At 36.9% G+C, this 26,371-nt stretch overlaps 7 protein-coding genes across 9 annotated transcripts; 4 read left to right on the plus strand and 3 right to left on the minus strand.

Moving 5' to 3' along the window:
- The first annotated feature begins 175 nt into the window (after positions 1-175).
- Positions 176-2,196, plus strand: LOC132200267 (uncharacterized). The gene is made up of 10 exons (XM_059625608.1): positions 176-391; positions 458-545; positions 610-709; positions 774-836; positions 888-1,066; positions 1,137-1,273; positions 1,334-1,361; positions 1,420-1,558; positions 1,622-1,827; positions 1,884-2,196. Exons 2-10 carry the CDS (start codon positions 462-464, stop codon positions 2,046-2,048), a joined length of 1,101 nt encoding a protein of 366 aa, XP_059481591.1. The 5' UTR covers positions 176-391; positions 458-461; the 3' UTR covers positions 2,049-2,196.
- LOC132201820 (uncharacterized) lies at positions 2,169-4,071 on the minus strand. The gene is made up of 5 exons (XM_059628316.1): positions 4,058-4,071; positions 3,378-3,463; positions 2,985-3,301; positions 2,699-2,830; positions 2,169-2,641 (listed from the first exon to the last, which is right to left on the minus strand). Exons 1-5 carry the CDS (start codon positions 4,069-4,071, stop codon positions 2,297-2,299), a joined length of 894 nt encoding a protein of 297 aa, XP_059484299.1. The 3' UTR covers positions 2,169-2,296.
- A 351-nt stretch (positions 4,072-4,422) lies between these two features.
- On the minus strand, positions 4,423-7,505 carry LOC132200847 (uncharacterized). Its single transcript, XM_059626590.1, has 3 exons — positions 7,360-7,505; positions 6,513-6,784; positions 4,423-5,319 (listed from the first exon to the last, which is right to left on the minus strand). The coding sequence occupies exons 2-3, from the start codon at positions 6,730-6,732 to the stop codon at positions 4,889-4,891; spliced, it is 651 nt and encodes a 216-aa protein (XP_059482573.1). The 5' UTR covers positions 6,733-6,784; positions 7,360-7,505; the 3' UTR covers positions 4,423-4,888.
- Positions 7,506-10,799: 3,294 nt separating this feature from the next.
- Positions 10,800-17,834, plus strand: LOC132200002 (H2.0-like homeobox protein). Its single transcript, XM_059625149.1, has 4 exons — positions 10,800-11,177; positions 12,293-12,523; positions 16,578-16,813; positions 17,419-17,834. Exons 1-4 carry the CDS (start codon positions 11,009-11,011, stop codon positions 17,662-17,664), a joined length of 882 nt encoding a protein of 293 aa, XP_059481132.1. The 5' UTR covers positions 10,800-11,008; the 3' UTR covers positions 17,665-17,834.
- A 391-nt stretch (positions 17,835-18,225) lies between these two features.
- LOC132199998 (switch-associated protein 70-like) lies at positions 18,226-21,377 on the plus strand. The gene is made up of 4 exons (XM_059625144.1): positions 18,226-18,374; positions 18,580-18,632; positions 19,169-19,363; positions 19,696-21,377. Exons 1-4 carry the CDS (start codon positions 18,287-18,289, stop codon positions 20,791-20,793), a joined length of 1,434 nt encoding a protein of 477 aa, XP_059481127.1. The 5' UTR covers positions 18,226-18,286; the 3' UTR covers positions 20,794-21,377.
- Positions 21,357-23,496, minus strand: LOC132199999 (probable ATP-dependent RNA helicase DDX47). The gene is made up of 9 exons (XM_059625145.1): positions 23,216-23,496; positions 23,066-23,159; positions 22,807-22,971; positions 22,586-22,752; positions 22,294-22,530; positions 22,011-22,234; positions 21,793-21,925; positions 21,586-21,714; positions 21,357-21,527 (listed from the first exon to the last, which is right to left on the minus strand). Exons 1-9 carry the CDS (start codon positions 23,300-23,302, stop codon positions 21,387-21,389), a joined length of 1,377 nt encoding a protein of 458 aa, XP_059481128.1. The 5' UTR covers positions 23,303-23,496; the 3' UTR covers positions 21,357-21,386.
- A 113-nt stretch (positions 23,497-23,609) lies between these two features.
- On the plus strand, positions 23,610-26,010 carry LOC132200000 (dimethyladenosine transferase 2, mitochondrial). Of its 3 annotated transcripts, none has more exons than XM_059625146.1 (9): positions 23,610-23,724; positions 23,964-24,056; positions 24,218-24,304; positions 24,449-24,665; positions 24,722-25,036; positions 25,089-25,228; positions 25,287-25,454; positions 25,517-25,668; positions 25,720-26,010. In XM_059625146.1, the coding sequence occupies exons 3-9, from the start codon at positions 24,251-24,253 to the stop codon at positions 25,967-25,969; spliced, it is 1,296 nt and encodes a 431-aa protein (XP_059481129.1). In that variant the 5' UTR covers positions 23,610-23,724; positions 23,964-24,056; positions 24,218-24,250; the 3' UTR covers positions 25,970-26,010. The 3 variants fall into 3 exon arrangements, with proteins under 3 accessions (XP_059481129.1, XP_059481131.1, XP_059481130.1); XM_059625147.1 differs by having other exon boundaries at positions 23,685-23,724; positions 23,872-24,056; XM_059625148.1 differs by lacking the exon at positions 23,964-24,056 and having other exon boundaries at positions 23,632-23,724.
- Positions 26,011-26,371: the final 361 nt, after the last annotated feature.

The raw sequence follows: 26,371 nt of genomic DNA on the forward strand, positions 1-26,371 counted from the left end.
TAGTTGTGGGCCAAAAATATTTTTACAAACTGTTTTGGAGCAGATAAAATTAAGAAAATTAAATGCCACCAAAATGCGTAATAGTAAAACACCCTAAAACGAATAGCGCAGATTAAACAAATGAATATCGCACCAAAAATTCGCGCAGATATTTCATTTGCAGCGCCACCACGCCCCCTTCACGCCTCCTACACGGCAAAAGCAATGACAGAAGGAAGAGCTGTCAAAAACGTCTAGATCCTGATGACCTGTCCCTGAATCCTTCCGGTGCCTCTCAGCAATTGGAGGTATTGTTTGAACTTCGAGAGATTTATGGTCAAGCAGGTTGAGTTGCCCTGCTCGGAGGGTGCCCAACAAATCAGTGAAGGGGTTATTGGAATACAATAGAAAAGTGAGCATGTTTACATACCGTTCGATAGGAATACATAGTTTTGATTTTGATTTTCTTAAATTGAAGCACTATGCATAACAATGACGAGGAGGATGATTATTGGGATGAATCGGTGCCAAAAGCTAAAATGTCGTGGGACGATCTGGACCAAAAGGTCTTATTTTCATTTACAAAAATCGGCAATTCAACAGTTTTATTTTATCCGTGCATTTTTTTAGAATCTTTTGGGTGCCACAGCTGATTCAACGGGACGGCTGTATCAGCAATTAAAAACGTTTGATTCTCTTTCTTTGCTTGAATCAGGTCAATCTACTGGAGGTAATATAATTTTGTCTAAATATGTTTTAGTCGACATCGATGATGTTTATTTTTTTCTGCTTAGGCCAGCACAGTGAGCCGGTTGTTCCACTGACCAGCTTAATTTTGGAAGCAAATATTGATTTAAGTAAGATATGTTCTAAATAACTATACAAGATTCTAAACAATAATTTTTTAGTTGTTCGACTTGAAAGACCAGATTTGACGGAAGTAAACAAAAAGTGCAGCGAGGAAACTTTGCTCGAGGAAATGTTGCTGGGCCATCAGGTATCTCTTGAAAGTTGCAAATCGCTGAGAGCCAAAGCAAATTTGGTCCAGGGTGCAGTAAATAGTGCCGACGGAGAAGTTATTCTAATGGTGAGAAAAGTAGAATGCAATTATATATTTTTAATAAAAAATTATCTACATATTTTTATTTTATAATCAGGTGGTTCTCCACGTCATGAACACCCTTTCAAAAAAGCACGCATACAAATTGCTCAGTGATCATCCCGTAGCTGCCAAGATTTTTGCCAATTACCTTTCTGCCACCAATCAGCACCAAAATCTGATCAATTTATTGGAGTGAGGATAATATTTTTCACGTTTTCAAAAATCAAATTAAATTTTTAAATATTTTTTAAGGTCTATAGGGAAGATGAGAGATAGTGCAGTAAGTGATTCAAAGAAATATTTTTTGATGAAACGTAATGCAACTTGTGTGTTTTTAGATTCTGCACTACCATTTGGCAAATTTGAACCATTCCGCCAGTGCATCAAGACAAGCACAGAATATTTTTTCCATAAGCAGCAGTCACTTTAATAGCGAAACAAGTGATAAGCACCTGAAACGTCACATGAAGTTATTAGGTGATTAAATCTGAATATGATAATTATAAAAAGAAATAAACCCTAAATATTATTTTCTCGCAGAGTTTTGTGGTACTTCAAGTTTGAGTTCAAGTACGACATGTCACGAATGGTTAAAAAATGCTCTCACTAGCCAAACCCAAAATTTAGAAAACCTCAGCCATTCTGCCCTTTCATTGGGCATGACGGAAAAGATTTTTCAATGGATCAGCCTTAAACAGTTTATTTTGAATGGGAATTACAAGGAAATCCAGAAAACATTTAAAACGGTTAGAAAAATACTCACTTTGTTATAAATTATAATTCATGTTATAACTTTTTCCAGTCTTGGCTGATGGGGAACAAACCAAAATCGCACATTCCTATGGTGAAATTGGTAATGGAACTAGAAAAATCCAAAGCGCCGAAAGAAGAGATTTTAAAGTATGTAGCCATGGTTGAGGATCCAATGGAGCGAAGAAGTCTCGAAGCGAAATTCTCAAGTTTGTGATTTTCTATTGTGAGATTTGAACACGACTGACAACCTATGAGTTACAAAATAATGTAAATTAATTTAATTAATTAGGTTCAATGTCAAGTAATTTTCAGCATTTTTTTTTTTTAATTATTTTGGAAAATCATTAAATTTTTTATTAAAATCAACACTCAATTCAATTTTATTTGGCCTTTTAAAACCTCCACCATAAATAAATTAATCCCTGGTTTCAACGTCTAGAAATAATTAGCAAAAACCAAAATTTAATAGTCGTATAATTTGCATTGGGGATATTCAGCCTCACAAACATCGCTTTGTTTGACCAGATCCTCCCTTGTGGGCATGAAACGCCACAGAGTGGTCATGGGCGATTTGTCCTCCTCCGGGGCGGTAGCGTGGTTTTGCGTCTTGGTCAAGTCGATTGCGCGACTCACTGTCTTCTGCATTCCGTGCAAAACTGGAGCGACCTGGCACATTAGGCGCTGCAGACAGTGCGTCGGGCCTTCGTTGGTCAGGGCGTCCAGCGAGCGTTTTGATCGGCCCTTCAACAAGCTTATGAGCAGCTCCGGCAGCACTGGGTCTTGCGCCAGCTTGAGTGCCTCTGATATCTGAATTTTAAATGAAGACAATTATTTATTGAAAACAAAGTTTTAATTTTGTTTTGCCTTTGGGCTGACATTGTCCAGTAACCACGAGAACGGCGTGCCTTCAGGCTCCTCTGCGTCTTTTGCGTCCCTCGCCCAACCTTTCCACATGCCCGTTCTGCTTGCTTGCCGGTTTGTCAAAGATGCAGCAATCTAAAATAAATTTTAAAATTTTTATTGTATCTGGCTGAAAAATTTATGCCCTAATAAATATTTTAATCAAATTGGAAATACAAGAATTATTTATTATATATTTTATTGAAATTTATTTTTATTTAATTAAATTTTTTTTGCAAATAATATTTACCATTTCTGAAATGTAAATAAACGCGTTGACGGCGATGGCGCCCAGTCTGGAGGAGTCAAGACCTAAGAGGCGCATGAATCCGCCGAAAAGCCCTGGCCCCGACGATTGCTGCTCCTGCGTTTTCTGCTGGGTTTTCTGGTTTTTATTTTGACCGCTCTTATTTCCGAGGCTGTTGCTGACCAAAGAGGCCACTCGGTCCGCCATGTCCACATCATAATCTTCGTCGTCAACTACGTACTCGTCGGACGGTTCACCATTGTTGGTCTTGAAAAGTTGCGTCATTCGTCGCACAGACTGCGAGGCTTGTTGAAACAAATCTAAAAATGCGCATTTTTTGAGAAAAAAATTAAATAATTTTAACTATGAATAATTATTAAGTATTCATAAACTTACTGAAGGGGTTGAATATTTGAAATGAAGAAGCTTCAACAGTTTCGCACAGTTGGCTGCACACTAGCAGACCAAAAACAACACAAAATCTGAAATTTCAAAAAAAGTTATATATTGATTTTATCATTATGCGCCTTGCAATAAATATAACTAGAATAGAATCACGGTAATTAATTATAGAGAAAATTAAATCTAGCTTACATAAGCAAATTAATTAAGTAAAAAAAAAATACAAGAAAATGCATTGATTTAAATAGTTTTTTCAATTTTTTAATAGAAAAAATTAGAACAATAGGCAGAGCATGTATTGAAAAACGTCTAATATTGTAATAGGATAATTACAGATGATTAAGACCACCGTGCCCACCCTAAATCGCATCGCTTATAGCTGCACATGCAACATTAGAAAAATAATTGAAACGTGAAATATTGCTGCTCAAATAATGATGTCTTGATATCCATCTGAGACGACAAGAACCGGCAAAACAATATAATATCACGAATGGAGTCAGTGATCTCAATAATCGGCGTGCCGCACAAAATGCAACCAAGATAAAAAGCCTTATAATAGAGACGGCGCTTCCTTGAAAGCAACAGGCGTGGTGCTGAGGCACGCGATTCGCGCGTCACGCGTATAAATGCAAAGAGAGAAAAGAAACGAAGAGACGAAAAGCAACACTCACCCGAGTTTCTTCATTTTGCGCTGTCAAATGGCAGCAAAAGCAGAGATTCGGTCGGAGTCGTCGCGAAATGCCACCTCCACCTGCGACCAAAGATAGAGGGGACCATACGGGGGCTGTGGACCCTGACATAACGGTGCCCCCTAAATGCACTATACTGCGAAATTGCTGGATTAAATTTGTTTCGAGAAAGTTAATAAATATGCCTGCAACTCAAGTTAATTGTACATAATTCAAAGTAACAATTTTTGAAGCCACATTTCTTATTTTGGTTAATCTCAGGATATAATCACTACTTCAAAATACAATTTTGGTATAATATGAAAATGAAATTTTAAGCTATTGCTAAAATTATACTTTTTCTAAATTTATTTCAATAAATTACTGTACATCAAAACAAACAGCAATGCCACAATTTGTATGAAAAAAAGTACATGAGAGCGGTTTGATTTTTGCTATAAAAAGATATTCAATAATAATTACATCTTGAAATCCACGAATACTTCCTAGTTATTGCCAGCTAACCGATTTTTTCCGCAAAAAATATAAAAAGTCCTTTTATTAGAAGTGCAATATTACATAATGTATAAAAATAACAATTTTATCGGAAATCGGAAATATGGCAAGAACTTTTTTCAGGTAAACCAGGATTTTGTAATCTTCCTAATGAGATAGAGATTGTTTGAGAATTTGAAATTCCGCTCGATATTTAAATTCTAATACTACAACGTATGAGGACCAATGAAAATGTATTTGTACAACAGTGAGAGTTATAATTTAAACTAATCAATAAATAATTGGAGAAATGCACTGAAAACCAAAACGTTTGTTTTTTCACCCGAGCTCGTGGCCCTCGAACTTTGCGTACGCGGCGGCCAGGGTGGCCAGGCCGGTGAACAAACTGTCCGGCTCGAGGAGCGGCGGCCCAGGAAGACTCGGCGGCTCGGGCGCCGCGCGTCTCCTTTTCCTCCTCCTGCGACCAGCCGCGGCCGGCACAAGCACGAACGGCTGCTGCGTCGTGGCCGTCGTCGAGGTGGTGGTGTTGTTGTTGCGCACGATGGCCACCACCAGGCTGATGAGGTAGGCGCCGAACGCGAGAAAGGACAGCACCGTGATCGCCAACTGGAAGCCGGTGGCCAGTTTTGATTGTTTGCCACTGCCGCCGAACAGGCCGCCGATTTCCTGCCGCTTGATCGGCGCCGACGAGCTCCTGTCTGGAAATCGCACCTTTGACCGCAGAGCTTCTGCTGCTGGCAAAGGCTCACCTGCAAACACAAGGGTAACATTTTTGAAACAATCTATTTGTAATTTTATACCAGCAAAATCTGTATTTATTCATGATGCTGGGAAAAGATAGATTTAATTAATTTTTAAGCGCTTATATCAATTAACACATGATTTAGTTTGGTCTCATTTGATTGTAACTTTTAACAAATTCAATTATTTAATGTATTCTCTTGTGTCACGTCAACTTGCAAATTAGAAAAAAGCTGCGTTAGTTGAAAGAAGGAACGCTTTTTGTTGATAAATAAACCAACGCTGTACTGCAATATATTTTTTTTTTATAATTTTTTTTTGCCAGTTTTCAACATTTGACCACGAAACCATAGCGGAGTGCTTTTTAAGTAAAATGAATTTAGAAAAAAAAGCGGATTTTACTCTCTTAGAAAATTCTCAATGAATTTGATTTTTGCAAATTAATTAGCTAATTGAGACAAAAATATTTTTCTGATATTCAGTATCTAAATATTCTTAAAAAAATCAAGCAAATAAACCATAGTTAAAATTTATTCAGCTGAAAATGTATACGAGGACCATTAACCTAGTTCTTGCTGATATTTTTACTCATCTATTTAATTAATACAATTACTGACTTATATATTAAAAGAAATAGCAGAGCTACAGTTTTTTTCTGCCGTTATTGATAGCACAAATTTAACAACAGACACAAGTCTCGTTAGGCATTTATTTTTTTCCTTGAAACAAAAAGCCTTTGCTATAAAGCTTCATCAATAGAGTTTTTAGGATGTAAAGATCTGTTGTGCGATATGAAGTTTATTATGAGGACAACTATAGGATAGGTAATTCGTAATAATTATGTCCCTTGCGTGCAGAAATGAGATCGCGACGAACGTCAGAGGTATATCACGGAGCTCAATTTTAACCGTTTGCACATTCGAGGCTTTTGTTTGCTTCCCCTTCCACGTACATGTTCTAAAATCAGCCCCTTAATTGATCAGGTGCTCCACTTAAGTCGCAAATGACGTTTTTTGGCTTTATAATTTCCTATGAAAAAAATAACTCAATTTGCAATCTAAAGTACTTTGATTCTCCCACTTCTCCAATTCAGTTTTGAGGTGGATCGGTTAAAAAATTGTATAAAGAAAAAATGAAAACTTCCATAATAAATAAATTTTTGATAGCTGAAGTTGGCAAATGAAAAACGCTTGTTTTATACCTTGTCTGTTTTGTGCTGAGTTGGTGTCTCTACCATAGTTGTGCATGACTGACCGCACCCTTAGCAGTCGGTCCATGGGCAGTTCGCTCAGGCTAAGGATCTCCTGCAGGTGGGCAGCCGCGTGGCAACACGAAGGGTCGTTCATGGCAGTGGCCAGGGGAGGCGCGAACGGCGTGGCCACGCTGGCCACGGTGCTCGAACCCAAACTTAGCAGCTGCATTTTGTGCGAGTCCAAATACAGTGCCCGTCAAGTCCTCATATTGAGGACATAACTGAAAATTTTGAAAAGAAAAAAAATTAATTGCTGCCAATATAGGGATTTTTTTCAATAGATCATGGTGCTTAAAAAAACTGTTTATTTAGGGCATTTAAGGAATGAAAGGATCGGATTTTAAATTCATTTATGTTGAATTTAATAAATTTTGAAGCCAAAAATTAAATTCAAAATCTAAATAAACCAATCAGATCAGAAAATTGTATTCAACAAAATAGTGAAACAAAAAACATCAAAATAAAACCAAATAAAAGTTATTAAAGTTCCAATTAAAGGACAATGTCAAATTAGTAATTACCGCTTTTCTATACAAGCTGAAATTTTATTGCCCTATTAATTTTCCTCTGTGCTACATTCAGCGTAGCTTTTGTTATTGACCTATGGATATATTTTTTAATAAAATTATATAATAAAAAATAATTAATTTCAATTGTAGCCAGTATGATATTATCAATTAAGACACTCTAATTAAAAATTCGTAGAATTAATTAAGCATCTGCTGGTTTACTATTAAAGTGCTGTTAATTACTGGATTTTTTAAACAAAGGAGAAAACAAATTTTTAGAGACTCACCGAATTTGGTTTCAGGAGTAAATCCAGTAAATCAGTTGTCCTGTTGCACTTGAACTCAGAAATCCTGTGTCGGTGATACGATTTGCTCCGGAGGATAAGGTGAACATAAATATCCAGAGTTGGCTGATGAGGATGTGTCGCACATGCAAGTGTCGTCGCGAAAATGCAGCAAGCTGGGTGTTGTCAGCGGGACTTGGTCACGCCGCGTGCGCGGCCCCACCTCGCGCGAACCCTTTTAATTGTTATGCCCTCGTGAACTACATAATAGGATGCATATACTGCTCCTCGCAAACCAAAATCGCTTTTTTCTTAGACCACTTTTCGTCGCCTTTCCCCCGCGCAAGAAGTGATAATTGCCTTTACAATTACTCACCTCACTCGTGTGCCTGACAAAATTATTGACATCGTCGACGCTTGTAAAGCCCATTCTAATGATGCTGCGTTTGTCTCGTGCAATTACTTTTGGTTTTTCAATTAATTTTTTTTCGCAGAGATTTAGATGTGTACACGTCGGTGCCCACTTTAAAAAGGCTTCATTAAAATTTTATGGGCTACTAAATTGAAAAATTACACCCTTTGCGGTACATTTAAATTGTATGTACATAATCTAATTTTGCAATTAAAATAATTGTAATTATTTCTAATATACACCTATTATTTATTTGCTTTTTTATTTAACATTTTAAAATTAAATGTTTTTGTTATGAGACCTTCAATACTCCAATTGATTTGCAAGGATCTAAAATTAAAATGCAATGCAAAAATGAAAGTATCAGGAAGAATGAATGCTGTGATTTTTATTTCAAGAGAAAAACTACTCTCTTTGTCTAAGTAAGCTTGCACGGAAATTTCTTTTATCTCTTGAAGTTAATGCATTTAAATTAATTATCACGTACACTCAGATTTTTTACACTACTTATTAGTTTGATGATATGTTGTCATTATTTGATACAATAAGATGACTTTTCTCACCTAAAAACGATTGGCCAGTGTGAATTATCCATCATTTTTATTAAATAATTCATTTAATTTTAATAAAAAAACTGCACAATTGTGGCAACTATAATCTATATCAAATTTATGGATTAACTGTTTAATTCCTGGGATGTCTGTGTGTAGCTAAAAGTTTTAAATCAAATCAGAAATAAAATGAATCTCATTAAATGTTAAAATTTATCAATACTTTTGTCCTATTTTGCCCACATTGTTAATCATTAGATAAAGAGCAAAATTTGGTAGGAATAATTAAATTATTTATACAAATGGCAGTAGCAAAGCAAGAAGTTTGTTAAAAAAACAGTCATATTCAATAATATTTATTTATTTATTTGCAGTCATAATTGAATTATTCAAAATCTGATGGCATATCTTATTTTCTTTTAGTGCATATAAGAAATTTATTTGTACAAAACTTGATTATACTTCAGCTAAACTTCTGTAAAAACTAAAAAATTCACTCATCTGGCAGTTAAATCAGGTAAAAGTAAATACAATTGACATAAGAAAAATATTCCAGATTAATATCTCATTAACTGTCACTGTCGCAAAGAGCATTATTATTTTAGATTACCGACTTTTTGTGAATTTTCTTTAATAATGCAAGTCCGTTACTTCTGGTAGGGTGCGTGCCGAGTGACAATTATTTCCACTAGTGCTAATTTCAGGCACGCACACGCTGCGAAAAATTATTAAATTAAATCCGTATAAGAAAAAAAAATCACTTCACAACATTATGCGAGAGCGAGAAAAATGACGGGGAATAAGATAAATTAAAAAGATAGAGCTCCATGCTGGGCGCGCGCAATGCAAATAAATAAGAAGCCGCGCGTTCGTGCATAAAAATGCGCGAGAGATAAAAATTAACGACGTCCATTCTTCAATTCACGGCGAGAGCGAGGTGATGCAAGTCGCTAATAATGCGCGAAAAGAGGAGGCCAATAAATTTGGTGTGTTTTCAAGTAGTGCGCGACATTTATTATGCATGTCGCTTGGCGGCGGCCGTGGGGGGCCCTTTAGCCGCGCAGATCGGGTGTCGCCTGCTGCTTGTGTGGCCCTTGCTTGCCACACTCTCTCTGTTGAAAATTTATCTTTCACTCGGTAATTATCAGCTGAAAAAACACACCGCGCCGCCACTCATTATGTTAATTCTGTAAACAGGAAATTATTGTTTTGATGCAAGAGAGCGACAATAATTAACCTGCCGGCCGCCGAAAAAGCAGCAGCCCGCGAACGAGTGACGAGACACGCATGTCTCTCAGCGGGCGACCCTTCGGTAGTTCCAGTTTTGGTCCCACAGTGACCTGAAAGGTCGCCCTGCTGTTTTATGTGTTAAAAGTGCGACCATTAGCGCGGCGTCAAAACTTCCCATAATTTTGCACCCTGCCTTTCGAAATCGAGCTATTTCGGTGATAAATAAAGCGCAGTAGTGTGTTTTCTCCCCGTTTAATTTAAATGATAATTCCTCTCTTGAATGAAACGCGATACTTTACCTGCTCAATGAGTCACGGAAGCATGACAGACGAGGTATGCTGAGAGTTTTATTTTGTTATTTATTAATACTCTCGCGATGAGGACCGACGATTCTGAAAAATTCTCTTTTAAATATATGAAAACACGCTCTTTTGTCCGACCCCTATAAAAAGGACCACATTAATAATAATTATTAGAGTTTTACTTTTACTTTAAATGGGTTACAAAAGATTGTTGTCAAACACCTACATTGATCAAAATATTTCACCATTATACTTGTGATTTTCTCTTAAAATTTCGTAAAATTTAATATTTAAAAAAAAAGCTCGCAGCCTCAGGAAATATTCAAAGATCACCTATCTGTCCATTATTTAATTTTAAAAACAATGAAAATCAATTTAATTGAGAAAATCTTTATTAAAACTCGATCGGGTAAACTTTCAAATTGCACACTATTTATTTTATTGTTTTTAATGGATTTTAAGTGATAAGTTTAATTTTATGGAAGATAATTTTGATTTTACCAAACATTTTGCATATTTTTCTCCCGACAAATTTTTCACAATTGATTATTCTTACTTGTTTGGAGAAATATAAAATTAATTGAACAAAAAACTTTGCTTTTTTCTGATCAGTAAAAAATATCATTATTCCAATTTTGAAGTGCTAATTGAGTCAATTTTAATCAGTGTTAGAGAGTACGGATTAATTATTTCAGGACAAAATCTAAAAAACTATTTTTAAAAGAGATTTTTTTATCAATTGGAAAAGTTTGAAACTTTTCAAAGCTGAAAGATTTATTTAAATTAAATACAAACACACTGCAGAGGTGAGTATCTTTTCTTTTGTAACTTTATTATATAATTCTCAATTACAATTGAAGTTTTTTTTTTAAATTTCTTAAATGAAAAAAATAGGCCAAGCTAATTTTCAGTGATAAATGTGCACCAATTTATGAAGCTTTCCTCCATTTTGCTGCGTTCTCCAAGCACCGCAAACCCATTCGCCTGTCCCATAACATCAAGAAGTCTTCTTGAGCGCAACCGTTTTTCTGCTCCATCGAGTGCTCTTGCTGTGTGAGGATGCGCGTGCTCGATGGAGCGAAGAAGAGCTTTTTCGACTCCGCCTCCAGCAGTCGTCGCCCATTTCGGCACACGGAGACTTGTTGTCAGTCGCAATCATGTTTCTGCCCATGAGCCACGAGGTCAGCGCCGCGATGACCACCTTGCTGCTCGACCGACGGCCGCCGGTACCTCCGACCTCGCCACCCTCGTCCAAGTCGCTCAAGTTCGGCATGGACCGCATTTTGGCCGACAGCTCCTCGACCGGCAGAAAAACAGATTCGCACAGTATGTGTCCTTTCATAAAAGTTAAACGCTTAAAATAATCAAATTTGTCCCGTTTAATATGAAAATGGTTATAATTTTGTTTTTGCAAATTTTTTAATTTGAAAACTAATTCAATAAGTTAATAAAAGAATTTTTACAGAGCAGTTTAACGATAAGAATCTCCAGCAATTATATTTTATTATGTTTATTTTGCTAAGTTGACGTAAAAATGCAACAATAATCATTACTTTGTTTCATTTCCTAGTACGATAAAACAACGCAACTGTCGTTTATTAACTTGATAATTGAGTTTGCTTTGCTAATTCTGAGTTACAAACATTCTTCGAGTGTCATCTCTTTTTTATTGTGAATAAGAATTTTATATAAAATTTGTAGGTTTTCTTAATCAATTTGCCCTCAAAGGTAAAGTATTTAACTTTTCTCTAATTTGAAATATTTTTATAAATTTTTATTTTGGGTAACAAATATTAATATTGAAATTAGATAAGAAAATCATTAGTTATAGTTTTCATTTTCAATATTATTTTTTATCAAAAGAAGATTTTGCAAATTAATCTCGTGCTTATAGCAAGCTTAACTTGAAATATTGGAGTTAGGCAAATTCTCGACACAGCTACTACAAAGGTTGCATACATCCTACAATTTCCACAAATGTTGCGTGAAAAGGAAATGGGATTAATATTAAAATGGGATATTTGTGTTAAAAATTTAGATTGAAGAGCGTGGATCTTATTTTTTTAGGATCAATAACGACTTAATTCGCCTACTTTCTACAATTTTGAATAAACTCTATTGATTTTAACACACTTTTTTACATGACTCGACTTTTTCTAATAATCAATGACAATGAGTATTCTTTTTGACCTCCAAACCTGCTCCAAACATTAATTTTAAATACTTTTATTTTGGATCAGAAGAATAATGAAATATTCTCCTGATTCACTAATGAAAGCAGGATAATTTTTTTTTTAATTTGCATTTCAATAACAAAAGACAGTTGATATATTTTTATTTGCTCAATAGTAAATGAGGAATAAAAAAGTTCAGAATGCAATTCATTAGAGAAAAAATTATTTCAATTAAACGTCTGCAATTTTGGTTCTTGTGTGTTTCAGTTGAATGCGGTGTCCAGTCGCTGGAGCCGAGGGTGTCCTTTGCGTGTCAGCGGTGCTGCGGAAGCTGCGAGGCGGGCAACTCGATGGTGCCCTGTTCCGAGTGCGTGAGTTCCCTTCTGCACTGCTGCACCGTGTCCGCACCACCTCTCGCCCCTTCTTCCGCCTACCCTTACGCTCCCCTGCCGTACCTGTCGCAGCACCACACCGCCGCAACTCAACACTACAATAGCAGTGAGTTCATTCAATTTCCCTAGCACTTGAAATTTTTAATCAGAATTAATTGAAGAAAAACTTTTTAAAAATAACTAATAATATTTATTAGACTTATGACGTTTTCATTTTTTGAGGTAAAAATCTTCCCTTGTCACAACTCATGTATAAAAATTTTTGCTAAATCGTTGCCCAACTTATAAATATGACTTGGAAAAAAGACATTTTTTTATGACGAAAAAGCAAATTTTGGACGCTTTTTGAGCTTTGAAGCAGTCGGGTTTCAGGCGGTTTCCCAGGAATTAATCACTTTTGTTAAACCTAATTTTTCTAACACAAATTGAACAATAACTGATCATATTAAATTAATTTGTTACTGTTTTTAAAATTTAATTTATTTTTTATTTAATCATAACCGAAACCTCTGAAAACTCGTCGTACGTGCTGTTTCTCCACACCCCGTCTGCCTTTTCTACTCTCGTTCGCGCTCATTCAGCCTAAAATAATAAATAGGCCGCGAATTATTACTTCGTCCAAAGCGCACGCCTGTTTGATATCCTTCTCACAAGTTTCGACCGTGACTTTGATTGGAAGATCCTGCCAGCCAAAATTTTCCTCATTTGCGCATTCCTGGTGCAATAAATTCAATATATCAATATGAAGCCAGTTATGACAAAAAATAACGTGATACGATTGAAATGTATTAAGTTAAAAAAATCACATAAACGACTGAGGCGAATTAAGCGTGACGATATTAGAATTTATTAGAGTTTATGAGCTGCAATGAGAGAGTGAGGCAATTTGCATGCAGCGCTCTTTAAAGGGCGTTTGTTTGTTTATTTCTCATTTTCATTGTTTCTCTTAAAGAAGCTAAAGCAAATTTTATTTACGGCTCGACTTGGGTTCCTTTCTTGTGGGTTTTAGGAAATAAGAGATGCAACGAAAAATAGATGCATCTGTTTTAAAACATCGACGGTAAAAGAAAATAGTTTTTAAATTCAACACGCTTATTAAAAAAAAGCACAAATTGATTGCATAAACATTTTACATTAAAAAGATGAATTAAATTTTCAAATAAATTTGAAATTTGCAAACTGTTAAAGATCAGCGTGATGAGCAGGTTTGCAGTTTTTATGCACATCTCTCTATCCATCAGAGGCGAGTACATCGAGGAGAAAAGAGCCGCTGGCTGCGAGGACGCTCTATAATTAAGTGGAGGAATGTTGAGAGTGTGTTTTGTGTCAGATGGAGGATAAGCGGCGGGGGTGGGCCCATATAATTTTATGTGACTCGCACGCGGTGGTTCGCTCGCCGGCGCAGCCCGGATAAATCACACTTCAAGTCAAGTGATGTTTGTTTTTGCAGCAACAAAAGCACCACCAGAGCGCAGCCCGCGAGCCACTTTTTTCAGCGGCTCCTCAAACATAATATCCCTGGCCTGCTACACACATTGAGACGTGCGCATGTATTAGGCTGTAAAAGTTCAAGTGGCGTCACCACCCTAATTTTAGAGGAAAAAATACGACCCTCTCTAAATCTTCTCAATTTGGACCTGCGAGTTTTTTGCTCTCACAAATAATTATTTTGTTTCCAATTTTTTGCCCTCTTCACCCGGCAATCTGCTTATCTTTATTACCCTCCACAAAATCTGTTCTTCCAGTTATTTACACACCACCCCTTTTTGTCAAAAGGCAATAAAAGTTTTGAGTTTTCGGCAAATCTGAGTCCATTTACCGCCATTTTTATGAGATTTTAGGTGGTCCTTTGGATTCGTTAAACGGATGTGTGTTTATCCGACGTCGGTCGGTTGTGGTTTGTGTTTCATGGGTGCGTTGTGCAATGCACGTGTTTAGCCCCACACACACATTCACAGAGAGGTGATGAGAGCGTTGAAGTCTCCAGTGAGACGCTTTCCTTTGCACACATAATATACAAATGTGTAACTCACAAAGCGCGCGGCAATCAGCCCTGCGCTTAATCTTTTGTACGGAACAAAAATAATCACGCCGCGTTATTTCCGCAGCAGCGTGTTTTTACTTGTGCTAAAATTGGGCCTGTTGGACGCTGATAAATTGAAATGATAACAAGCCACTGGTAGAGACAAGAAAATAACAGAATCAGAAATAAATAATATTTTGATTTAAAAAAAAATCAGTCGTATTCTCCAAATTCAATTATATTTATATTAAAACTTGAATTGCAGAATAAAACACACATTTCTTGGCATGCATACCAAGTGTATTTAAAAAGTATTAGTCCAAATTTCTGTGATTGCAGCAATAAAATCTCAATTCAATTGCGCTGCTGAACAGAAATTTTTTGAAAGCCATATTTATTTTACCGAGAGAAATTTGCCATTTTTGATAGAAAAAAATATGCCGCACGCTTTGACACTTGATTATGATTTTATTTGTTTATTTGAAGAACTGATATGAGTTGCGCTTTTTTTATTTAATATTTTGACAATTTAATAAAACTTTTTTTTAAACTGTTAATAAAAAACAAAAGTAAGATGAACATAAAAAAAAACTTCTAAGTCAGCACGTGCAAGGACAAAATGCAAATAAAACTCGTCTCTGTTAAGGCGAATCGACGGAGCTCATTACGCGGAAAAACAGCCGTGTGTCTATTTCACGCGGCTAATAGTGGCCAGAAGCCAGACTGATGATTTCAAATGCATATCCGCCGCGGCCGGGGCCGAGAGAGTGTTTGTTTTGTTAAGTTTTCGAGACGATTGTATCTTGTTGGAGCCGCCACATGGGCCGTAATGTGAAAAATGGTCTTGAAAGTTATTAAAAGGCCCACCAAGTGGAAATGTAAACCCATAAATTACCCCTGAAATAAGACAGCCCTCTTCGCGCTAAGCAGCGTGTGTTGGGCACTCGAGCTCTCAAATGAAATCTTCGCCAGCAATAAAGAGACTCGTGTAAATAAAAGGCCCTCTCGATTGGTCTCTTTCGCTCAAGAACGTCGGGCACCACTAAATCTCCTCTAAATCGCGCCTCCAGTGTAAATACTCGCGGGCGCAAACACAATTTCGGCTGAAAATTTGAACGCCTCCGCTTTCCGCCCGTTTTATTGCCAACGGTTAGGCAAAAAGCAGGCGATTAACATCTTGTAAACAAAGAGAGCTACTGCACGAAATATACAGTATAATGCATTGCAGCTGCTGGAATTTTCAATGAGTCAATCTACAGTGGTTGGATTTGGTATTAATAAAAAAATTATTTATGATACCTAGAAAATTCAGATTAAAAAATCACGCGTTTCAATTTCGTAAATTTATGTATTATGTTTGCCTCACAAAAAGGCAAAACTTTCAATTATCAGTGACTGATTTTTGTCGAACAAGGAAGAATATTCCGTTCTTTGTAAATCTCGCCCACTAAGTTAAGAACAAATAATGTTTAAGTTAATTTACAGTAATTTCAATACTAATTTTAAATTATTAGGCGAATTTTACTTTATGTTTATGCAAAATAAAAATATGTAAAGCATTCTTTTGTAATTATTATTTAAAACATTTTAAATTTTATCATTTTATGCATTTTTTTTTTACGAGCCACTGGTTTGGGCTTTAAATTTTAAGTACAGAAAAATTTATATGGTAGACACTTTTTACTAATAAACCTAATAAGCGTTAAAATCATCTTTTACTCCGTCTAGTTTTTCTTATTTATTTTTATTCCCTTCAATCGTTTTTTTCCTATTAGTTTCGCAGGTTGCATACATTTTGGAGCTTGACGAGCTCAATGAAATCAAGGGGCTTGATTTACAAAGGAGAAATTGTCATCGCTTCTTTTTATTTTAGTCAATTCTTTTTATTCACGATTTTTGAAAAATGATTAGATTAAAGATAAACTGCGTTTCGTGCGTTTCCTTGTTAGGAATTTTTATTGATTTTTTTTTTTGGTACATGAAAATAAGGAAAATAACATTGAAATATCCGCCTTAAAAAAAAAAAATCGCCTTCAAAGTTGGTTAAAAAGTTTTAAAACCTATAGCTAAATGATCACAAAATTAAGACAATTAAATTTTCTCTTTTTCTAATTTTTTCCTTCATCTCTGTTTTAAGTTTACAATCCTGAGCTATCCCACGGCGCCAAGTCGCATTCTGTTGGAGCTTCGCACGAATCGCCACACAATCAAACCTCTGCAACCGGCTCTAATAAAAGAAAAAGGTCCTGGTCACGAGCAGTTTTTTCCAACTTGCAGCGCAAGGGCCTGGAAAAGCGATTCCAAATTCAGAAGTACATCACCAAGCCAGACAGGAGACAACTCGCCGCCACACTTGGACTCACAGATGCTCAGGTAAAAAAAATTATATAAAAAAAGCGCGTTCAAAATGTGTATTTGTTAAATTTCAATATTTTTCAAAGTGTTGGTTAAGCGCTTGAAGAGCGTGCTTGTTTATAAAATCCGGCGGTGAGGGGCTTTTTTATTTTCTCTGGTATTTCCAAACTCTGTAAATAAAAACTCATAGTCTGCGAGGAAGGCTCCAGAGCCTGGTAAAAAAACTCTCATGTTGACAGATTTTTCTCACATTGCCATCCCATATCGAATATGGCGATCAATAAAATCAACAAAATTGCCCATAAACTAAAATTAGAACCCTATTCATCTTAAATTTATGGCCAACCTTATATGAAGTTTTATTTGAAACGGAAGGAGTGTTTTGGATCCTTGTAAACTTTTAGAGCTTATCAGAAGGAGGAAAATCCAAGCACAATTTCAAGTGCATTACGCAGACTGTGAAATTCCCAAAAACCAAATAAGAAACCCGTTCAAAATTTTATTTAATAAACGAATTGAAACAAATCTTTATACACAAAAAGTCGAAGAGTTACTTCAAATTTACTTGAATTCTAATATTAATTTTCAATTAGAAATTAATTATTCCAAAAATTTTATTCCAGGTGAAAGTTTGGTTCCAAAACCGTCGAATGAAGTGGCGACACAGCAAAGAGGCCAAGTTAGGCGTTTCGCCCTCAACGACAGGTGTATGCGTTTCGGCAAACGTAATCATGGGGCACGCAGTCCCCGTCGAGGCAGTCCGCGTCGATTTTGACAGAGGCGCGGCGGACTCGACTCAAATCGAGTCACCCACTGACTTTGTTTCGTCTGACGAGGACTCGGAAGTCGACGTTGAGGTTATGAGCTGATGAAAAGAAAATTGCCAAAAACATTCATAGTGCTGTACATTGTGCCATAGTGTGTGCCTTGAATTTTCAAAAGAAATGACTCGAATGAAAAATCACCTTTTAATTAAAAAATTAAATATGTTTCAAACATGATAAGGATAAAGAATTGTGCCAAAATAAACTTAATTAATTCTGACACTTTAAATTTAATTTCAACAAAAACATATAATAGGAGAAAAAAAGCCTAATATTATGTACGTACAAAAATTAGGAGTAAGTACAAAGCTCAAATCACATACTAAAAGTTTTATTTAGTATTTTCAGTGGCTTTTGCTCCATCATATTAAGAGTATACGAGGCAATCTCTCTGCTCAATTTGAGATTCACCGTTTTTTAAATCGTTACATAAATTTAATTTTCTCTTTGTTCTCGTGAATCAACCGCAATGAAAAGGAAAAATATGCATTTAGCGCAATCACCAACAACTTGTTCCATACCCAAAGTAAGGGCAATATCGTTAGTCATACATTTCTTCCTGTCCTGCGGTCACTGTTTGCGTCAAGGGTTTATCTGCAGGAAACGACGCCGATTTGAGTCGCAAGAGTGCTGCACGTTGGCAACGAGATCGAACGGCGGAACGACAATGTCCTTGTTGTGTTTTAACAGCACAAAAAGAAGGAGCAGCAGCATGGACGCGGAGGAATCTGTGACCAAAAACGAAATACCTGAAGGTTCGAATTTTTATTTTATGCGCTTTTTCGATTCGCTTGCACACACAATTAAGGGGACTGCGGCGGCGGAAGCAATAAGTGAAAGCATAGCAAGTGGGATGCGACCGCCCATCACGCACCGCGTGGCCCCCTAAACAACCAGAGCGAATTGCTGGTGCGCAAATCTCGCGGCGGTGCTGATTGTTGTTTTTAACTCTCGTTGCAGGTATGAGGCCTGAAGCCAAAATCGCGGGCTACCTGGACAAACGTGGACGAAGGGTGAGTCGAAAACGAACCATCTAATTTCTGCAAAACCTCAATTATTTGCAATTTCTCCATTTTCAATTAACACCTTTAACCAAGGACGTAATTCCAATTTCAAGCATAAAACTGCTGCCGTGGTAAATATCTGTGAATTTTTGTGCTGCAGTGCGATTAAAAATTCATGACTAAGCGAGAGTTTACAAGGCTTCAGCCAATGATTATCAGAGAAAAACCTTGAATACCATATTGAATTAGAATTGAACAAATGTTTTATTATTTTAGGTAAACAATATTTACTTGAAAAATAATCTCTTAAATTTTGCAACGAACTGAAAGTTCGAGAATATTTAGCGCAGAAATATTTTTTCAGTAATTTTTTAAGAACGTGATAATGCAACCACTTCCTTGTTAAAAAAAATACAACAAATTTGCTGAATTTATTCATATTAATTTGATTCATTTTAAAAATATAATTTACTTTAATCGAATTTAATGCGTCGTTTTTTCTTCCTTTTTTTAATTTCTGAAAATTTTTGTAAATTTGTCTTTAGTTACCAACATGGAAACGCTACTGGTTCGTCCTCGATGGACCACTTCTGCTGTACTTCCAGTCGGAGGAAGACTACCTAAATTTATCCCCATGCAAAGGATCGCTCAATATAGGACTAGTGGTATCTGTGCGACCTTCTGGATCTCGCTCTTCCCCCCAGCTTATACTGGTCACCAGAGCCCATCCCGTACACCTGGTACGTTTGAAAATTCTCCTAAATTCATAATGGGCTGATAATTCATATCCTTTAAAACCACGTGAATTTTTTATTCGGCGCACCGCGGGAGACTGAAATAGGAAACCAGTGTTGCTAACAACAGCTAATAATATATTTTTTATTTAAAGGCAGAAAATGAAACATACCTTTTTCTAATTTGAATAAAAGGAAATAAATTCTTAATTAAAATATAAAATTCCACAAAAAAGTGAAATTAATTTTTAAAAAATGTTTTTTTTTTTAAATAATAAAACAAAACATTTTAAACTAATTTTTTCCTTTAATGTAATTAGTAATTTTCATACCCCTAGCGTGCCAAAGAGAGCAAAGATCAAGAACGCTGGCTGAAAGGACTGCTCGACTCGATCGTGCAATTTTCGCGGGCAGCCGAGCCAAGCATGGTGAACAGCCTACGCAGATATGAAGACGCCTGCCTCCCTGAGCAGCCTGAGGTGGTGAGCACCATGGAGCGTGTGCGACGAATGGGACAGCAGGCATTGATGCCCCCAGACCAGTTGCTGAACGCGTCCAAAAGTTTGCGGAAAGTTGCCCCCAGCATTCCTAGTCAAGCCAACAACAACGACGATAGCGTCTGTGCGATCACGGCCAAGTTGCCAACGAACTCAGCCGTGCACCGCATGTTGGAGAAGAGACAAGAGGACAAAAAAGTAGAGGAGGAGGAGCAGAAGGAGCAGAGTAAGAAGAGCAGCGAGGAGGAAGTTAAAAAGGAAGCGGAGACTGGATTGAAGGAAAATCAGGAAGAGAACAAGAAAGAAAAATCAGAATGTGAAAATAAAAAGGAAGAATCGACAGTTGAAATTAACGAAGAAATCGCCGAAAAGAAAGAGGATGTTGTCAAAACAGTTGCAGAAGTCGTAAAGGTCCCAGTTGAATACAGCGTGGTGGTGAAAGATCGCAAGTCTAAAATAGATCCAATCCAAAAACCCGAAGAAAAACCAAAAGAGGATGTAAAGGAACCTGCACCGAGTGTTAAAGTTGAGGACGTTGAAGATGAAGACGCGGGGTATGACCTGATCAACAAAGACTATCAAATCGAAGGCGACTATGAAGCGATCGAACAGAGTGAAGAGGAGGATATTTACGCCATGCCATCTGCTGACGAGGAGAAGGACGAGGCAGAAGACGAACCCGTGGTTCCTCCAAGGCCGCAGCAAGAGACCTTCCACGCTACCCCAGTGGTCATTTTAGAGAGCAGCCCTGAACCAGACTATGAATACTCGGAGACGATGTTCAGCGTCGAGTGGACAGAACCGGAACCGCCTCCAAGGCCGATAGAAATCCACAACCAAGTCGAAAGGACATTTTCAGCAGACGAGTTGGACGTCCTGCTGAGCAAGACATCCAGCGAGGTGGCACCAATCATGACCAGGCTGTCTCTGGACCCCTGAATGAAAAGGAAGATTTGGTCAGGGCGACTCCTTGTGTCGCAGGGTCAGAGTCAAGGGTTGAACGGGCGCAAAGGGCAGCGCACGCTTGGACTCTTGACCTTCCAGACGTGGTGCCTCCGAAGGAACAAAGTGATGATGAGTCGGAATCAGACACTCCAAACATGAGTTTAGAGGAGGCGATGCAGGTCATAAGACGAGCGTCCCGACGCCTTCCGAAGGTTACACAGGCAAAACAGGATCTGCATGAGGCTGTGGTCGCTAGGGTGATGGTTGAAGACGATAAACTGGAATCTTTAGAGGGTCCAATCAAGCCTATTGATTCAAAAAGACTTTCCTTTGCCACTACCGACTTAGAGCTCACGCTAGAAGAGACGGTGGACACATTGAAGACACCTTTTGTGTCAGCAACTTTCGGCTGATAAGAATATTTTCATAATAAATTCATTCTGAAATCGCATGTATAAAAGTTAGGCTTGAGAAAAATAAATATTTAAACATTTTTATATCATTTGTTGCGTTAGTAATCAGCTTTATATGTCGTTTAAATACCAACGTAGAGTGGAAATTCACAAAAAAAAAAAAAAAAAAAAAAATCATCGTCTTTTCTTGCCTGAAAATTTGCCCTTCTTCAGGTGTTTCTTAACGCCAGGAGCATCCTCAGTATCATCATCGTCGTCTCTGCCGCCTTTCCTTTTGCCTCGGTTGCCCTTTTTATCCTCCATATCTTTTTGTTCCTAAAATGAATGTTTCATAATTTAATTGACGAGTTTTATAGCTAAAATCAACTGGTACCATTCTTGCAGTCCTCTGGGCCTCACAGACACGCTCATTCAGAACCATAACTTCCTCCTCCTCTGTTGGGTAGAGGGGAAGTTTCTTCCCAATAAGATGTTCAATCCGTTGGTACAACTCAACATCATACTGCAATTGAAAAATCATATTAGAAATTTATTTCCGGAGAATTTAGTTTTTAGAGGGGAAAAAATAGCAAATTTGCACCTGTGTCACAAAAGTAATGGACTTTCCTGAGCGTCCCGCTCTCGCAGTTCTGCCGACTCGATGAATGTAATCTTTGCTGTGTGTAGGGATGTCGTAGTTGATGACAACATCAACGTGAGGGATATCAAGGCCTCTAAAAATTTAAATTCGAGATTTAGCAGATAAAATATTTAAACTCAAAATGATTTATGAATTGGTTTAGTGAAAAAATATAATACCTTGAAGCAACATCTGTAGAGACAAGAATTTTGCTAGTCTTGGCCTTGAATTTGTTAAGGGCACCCAGACGTTTGTTTTGCGACATTTGACCATGCAGGGGCACTCCGTGGATGCCAAGGGCGCGCAGCATCAGCACCAGTCGCATTGCTCCTTGACAAGTGGAGCAGAAAACCATAACACTATTTCCAGCCAAATCGTTCAACACGGACACAAGGTAGCAGTCCTATTAAGAAGGAAAAAATAGGTCTAAAAAAGTTAAAGACTGACAAAAATAATTTAAACCTTAAATTTAGCCGGAATGAAAAGGTAATATTGCTGAAGTTTGTCCACAGTGTGATATTTGCTTGAGGCCTGAACCAGAACTGGATTGGTAAGTGACGCTCGCTGCAACTTCTCCACCTTCTTGGTCATGGTGGCTGAGAATAACAGGGTCCTTCGTTCCCTGGGAATGCACTTGAGAATTTTGTCCACCTCCTGCTCAAAGTCCATGTTTAGGATTCGGTCAGCCTCGTCCATCACCTAATTTCAATTTAATGTTAAAAATTTTGGTCTACAAAAGGATTAACATTATTACAAGAAATTTGAGCGCCCTCAGGCTGAATCCTTTTGTGTTCTCGAGGTGGTCAACCAGACGTCCCGGCGTAGCAATGATAACGTGAGGCTTTTTGGCCAAAGTCAGAGCCTGGGTGACCATGTCCATTCCACCCACAATGACACCGCATTGCACGCCAATGGTACTTCCTATGAAAACTGTTTTAGAAAACCATCTGAGCATGAAAATAAAAATTATTTTACCTAATGCCTCAAACTGTTCAGAGATTTGAAAGGCCAGTTCTCTTGTTGGCGTAAGGACAAGGGCAAAAAGGCGTTGAGGGGTTTCCAGCAGTTGTTGCAAAATTGGCATTGCAAAGGCACACGTTTTGCCAGAGCCTGTTTCTGCCAAGCCAATGACATCACGTCCTACAACATAAATTATTATGAATTTATAGCAAAATGAAAATTCGTCTGAAATGGGTGTTAAAATTGTGTTTACATAATTAAGTTTTATCCAAACCTTTTAATGCCAGGGGAATTGCCTGCTTTTGAATTGCTGTTGGTGTTTTCCATTTCAGTTGTTCACAAGCCTCGCACAGAACTTCGACAACGCCCTGCAATCAAATTGAAAATTATTTTTATTACCGAAACAATTAAATAATAGTAATACTAGATCTTTGAAGGTTGTTAGCTCCTCTTCTGCTGCAATATTCGAATCCTCGATGTCCGGCTCATGCTCTGACTCACTGGACGACATTTTCAAAAGATTCTTAAAATTGTGAGTTTTCTCAAAACTTTAGAGCTGTGGACGTGATAACGATGCAAAACCACGCAAAAACGTATTAAAGAATTCAGCAAAACCAGAAGAGATAAGGAGAGCAGAGAACCGCATGGGTTGTTTTTCCAATTTGTTTTGTTTCCGTACCATAGGTGAATCTGGGTGAATCTAAGTCGGTGAGTGCTTATTTACACCCCAGAACCTTATATTCACTGTTTAAACGCTTGACATTTTTTGCTATTTACACCATCACACGTTTCAGCCGGCCTGGCGCTTCTTGCAATCTTGCATCAGTTTTTTAGTCGTGGGGGAGGAGTCAGGACCGGCGCTTTTGCTCTCTCTCTCTCTCAATTCTCATTTCTGGAAACAAATTTAACTTGCATTGCATGAACTCTTCAAAGGTATCTTCCTAAATTTTTATTAATATTCAAATAATTTAGAATAATTTACATACATAGATGACTTTTATTAGATATGTCGTATGGCAATAATTTGGTAATGTTGCTCACCAAAGCCAAAACCTACATCAACAACAACAACTTTTGCAGGCGTTAATTGCTTTGATTTTTCCCTTATACACGAGCACAATTCAATTTCTTCATTAACCGTAAATTTTTATTTGACTGCTGGAAACAACAAGGCTGAAGATCAGCAGTATCAGCACTGGGCAAGACCGGGCAACAGTATCATAGCTTGTTATTTCATCGCTCTTTCTTTCATCTAAATAAATCAGGTTAATTAATTTTGCAATACCTCATTTTCTCTCCTCGCTTTTTTGCTTGTAATAATTCTAATAATTTATGCATCATATTATTATTAAATGTTCAATAATTTCAAATTAACTCTCCATTATTGTATATGTAATAAAATAGTACACGATAATTATTTTTTCAGACTCCATCCTACTCCTACTCACTGTGATCAAAAATGGCTTCAAAAAATAGGAAGTTAATACCAAATATTTTTACTCTAATATTTGATGTAAGTATAGCGTTAGTGTTAATGAATTATGCGGAATTATGTAGATATATTAGGAGGTTTCATGCTTCATGCACTTAAAAAGAAGTCCAAAAATTTAAATAATGTTAATGTATTTTTTCTCATAAACATGTTATATTATTTCAGCAAAACTTGAAAAGGATGAAAGTAAAGCCAAAAGCAGCAAAAGAGACACCCAAAACAAAAGTCTGTGCTCCAAAAAGAGAGAGGATCGTCAAAGAAATCAACAACTACGTGTTGAACCATTGCCCAGGAGTGTCTCCAGATGAAGTGCCATCAACTTCAAAATGCTTGAGTAGCACTCTTCCTGATAAATTGATATGCATTAACAAATCTACAGCTGGTAAAAAAATTGAACACAATAATGTTGTCACTTGTAAAATATTTAAAAATTTCCAGGCAAAATAGCTTCTGCAATTCTTGAAAACATTTCATCAGGCACTTTGAAAGATATGCCCATTTTGGATATAAGCCCTGGATTGGGCCTGTTGTCTAAGAAACTGCTGGACTTGGGCGCAAACAAATTGAGGCTCTACGAATCACGGCCTAAAATTAATGCTATGCTTCAGACATTAGCCAAAAATCACAAAACAAAAGTTCAAGTCTTTCAGCAAGATCTGTACAACCTAGGCAAGACACTTTTCTTAGACAAAATTCCTGGATCTACTTTGATGGACGATGCCATGCAAGGAATTGAGTTCAAACAACCTCCTGGTACTATATCCTTTTAAATTTTTTGGAGTGCCCCTAACCATTTTTCTTCCAGAAATCTCCTTCACAGTTGTTGGAGTATGTTCCAATTACAGTTTTCTGCATCTCATGCCACACACGATTTGTTACGACCTAGGATTCCCGCATTATGGGGCAACGGAATACTTTTTAGTAGTCCACCCATACAACTATTTAGTAAGTTGCATACAATCGTCTTTTTTGAACCCTCATATTGATTTTAAAACTATTTTAGAAATTGACGTCAGTTCCAGGAGGAAATTACTTACACTACAGATACCATACTGTTGCATATCAGATTTTTTTCAATACCCAAGTGGTTGCAAAATTAGAACGCAAAAATTTTCTTCCTTGGGAAAAATCTTGGGAACTAAATGCAAAGAAAAGTCTGAATCAAAAGAAGGTATGTTCCGCTTATTAATTAAGTCTTGTCCCAAACTCGTCTGGCCTATAATCATGTCACAGCTCTATTGTTTTGATGAAGACTTTCTCTACCTTCTACATATAACTCCAAAGAGTACCATTTACGAACTGAGTTCCTCAGAAAAGCAGCAGCTTTTGTATTTTCTGAAATTCAATTTAATGAGCAGGAGAGGAAAGATTATCCCAGCCCTTGAGTAAGTATTGATTAAAAAAAAAATTGTTTTACGACAAAAATATGTTTCCAGGAAGTGGATTTCAAATTGTGAAACTCGGCTACACAAGCTTGGTATTGGCAAGAATACTTGTTGTGGCGAAATCTCTCCTGACAAATTCCTGGCGTTGTTTCAAGAGTTCATCTCCTGGCCAGAGTTTTCACATTGTGCTTTCAACACTTCAATGCACATGTCTTTCCTCAAAAGCAATTTACAGAGAATTGAGCTATCTCCTATGGAGGAGGAAAGTCTGGAAGAAGAGGAGGAAGAGCAATATCAATAATATTTTAGATAGGGATTGAGGGCGCTCAAATAAAATGAGTTTGCAAAATTAAATGTTTTTCATTTGTTTAAAGAAATGGACAGTGGACTTTCTAGGAGATGATCATGTCATGGAACTTCGATATACGTTTTACATAAAAAATTAAAGCAGATGCTGGTGTAAATATGTTGCAAAAATTCTGTTCAGCACTAAATTTATTTTATATTTTTACCACTAATTAAAGATAAAATGAAAAGTTGCGCATAAAATGATCTGAAAATTGCAAAAAAATCTCTCTTGAGCTCTCTCTACTTTGTAAATTTTGCAAACTTTTTAAATTTCTGTTATATTTTCTTTAGTTCACATTTTCTTTTTATGACGATAATAATATATAATATTCGATTAATACAATAATATAAAATT

This window comes from Neocloeon triangulifer, unplaced genomic scaffold (assembly GCF_031216515.1).
Source record: "Neocloeon triangulifer isolate White Clay Creek 2 clone unplaced genomic scaffold, ASM3121651v1 ptg000014l, whole genome shotgun sequence".
Taxonomy (NCBI): domain Eukaryota; kingdom Metazoa; phylum Arthropoda; class Insecta; order Ephemeroptera; family Baetidae; genus Neocloeon; species Neocloeon triangulifer.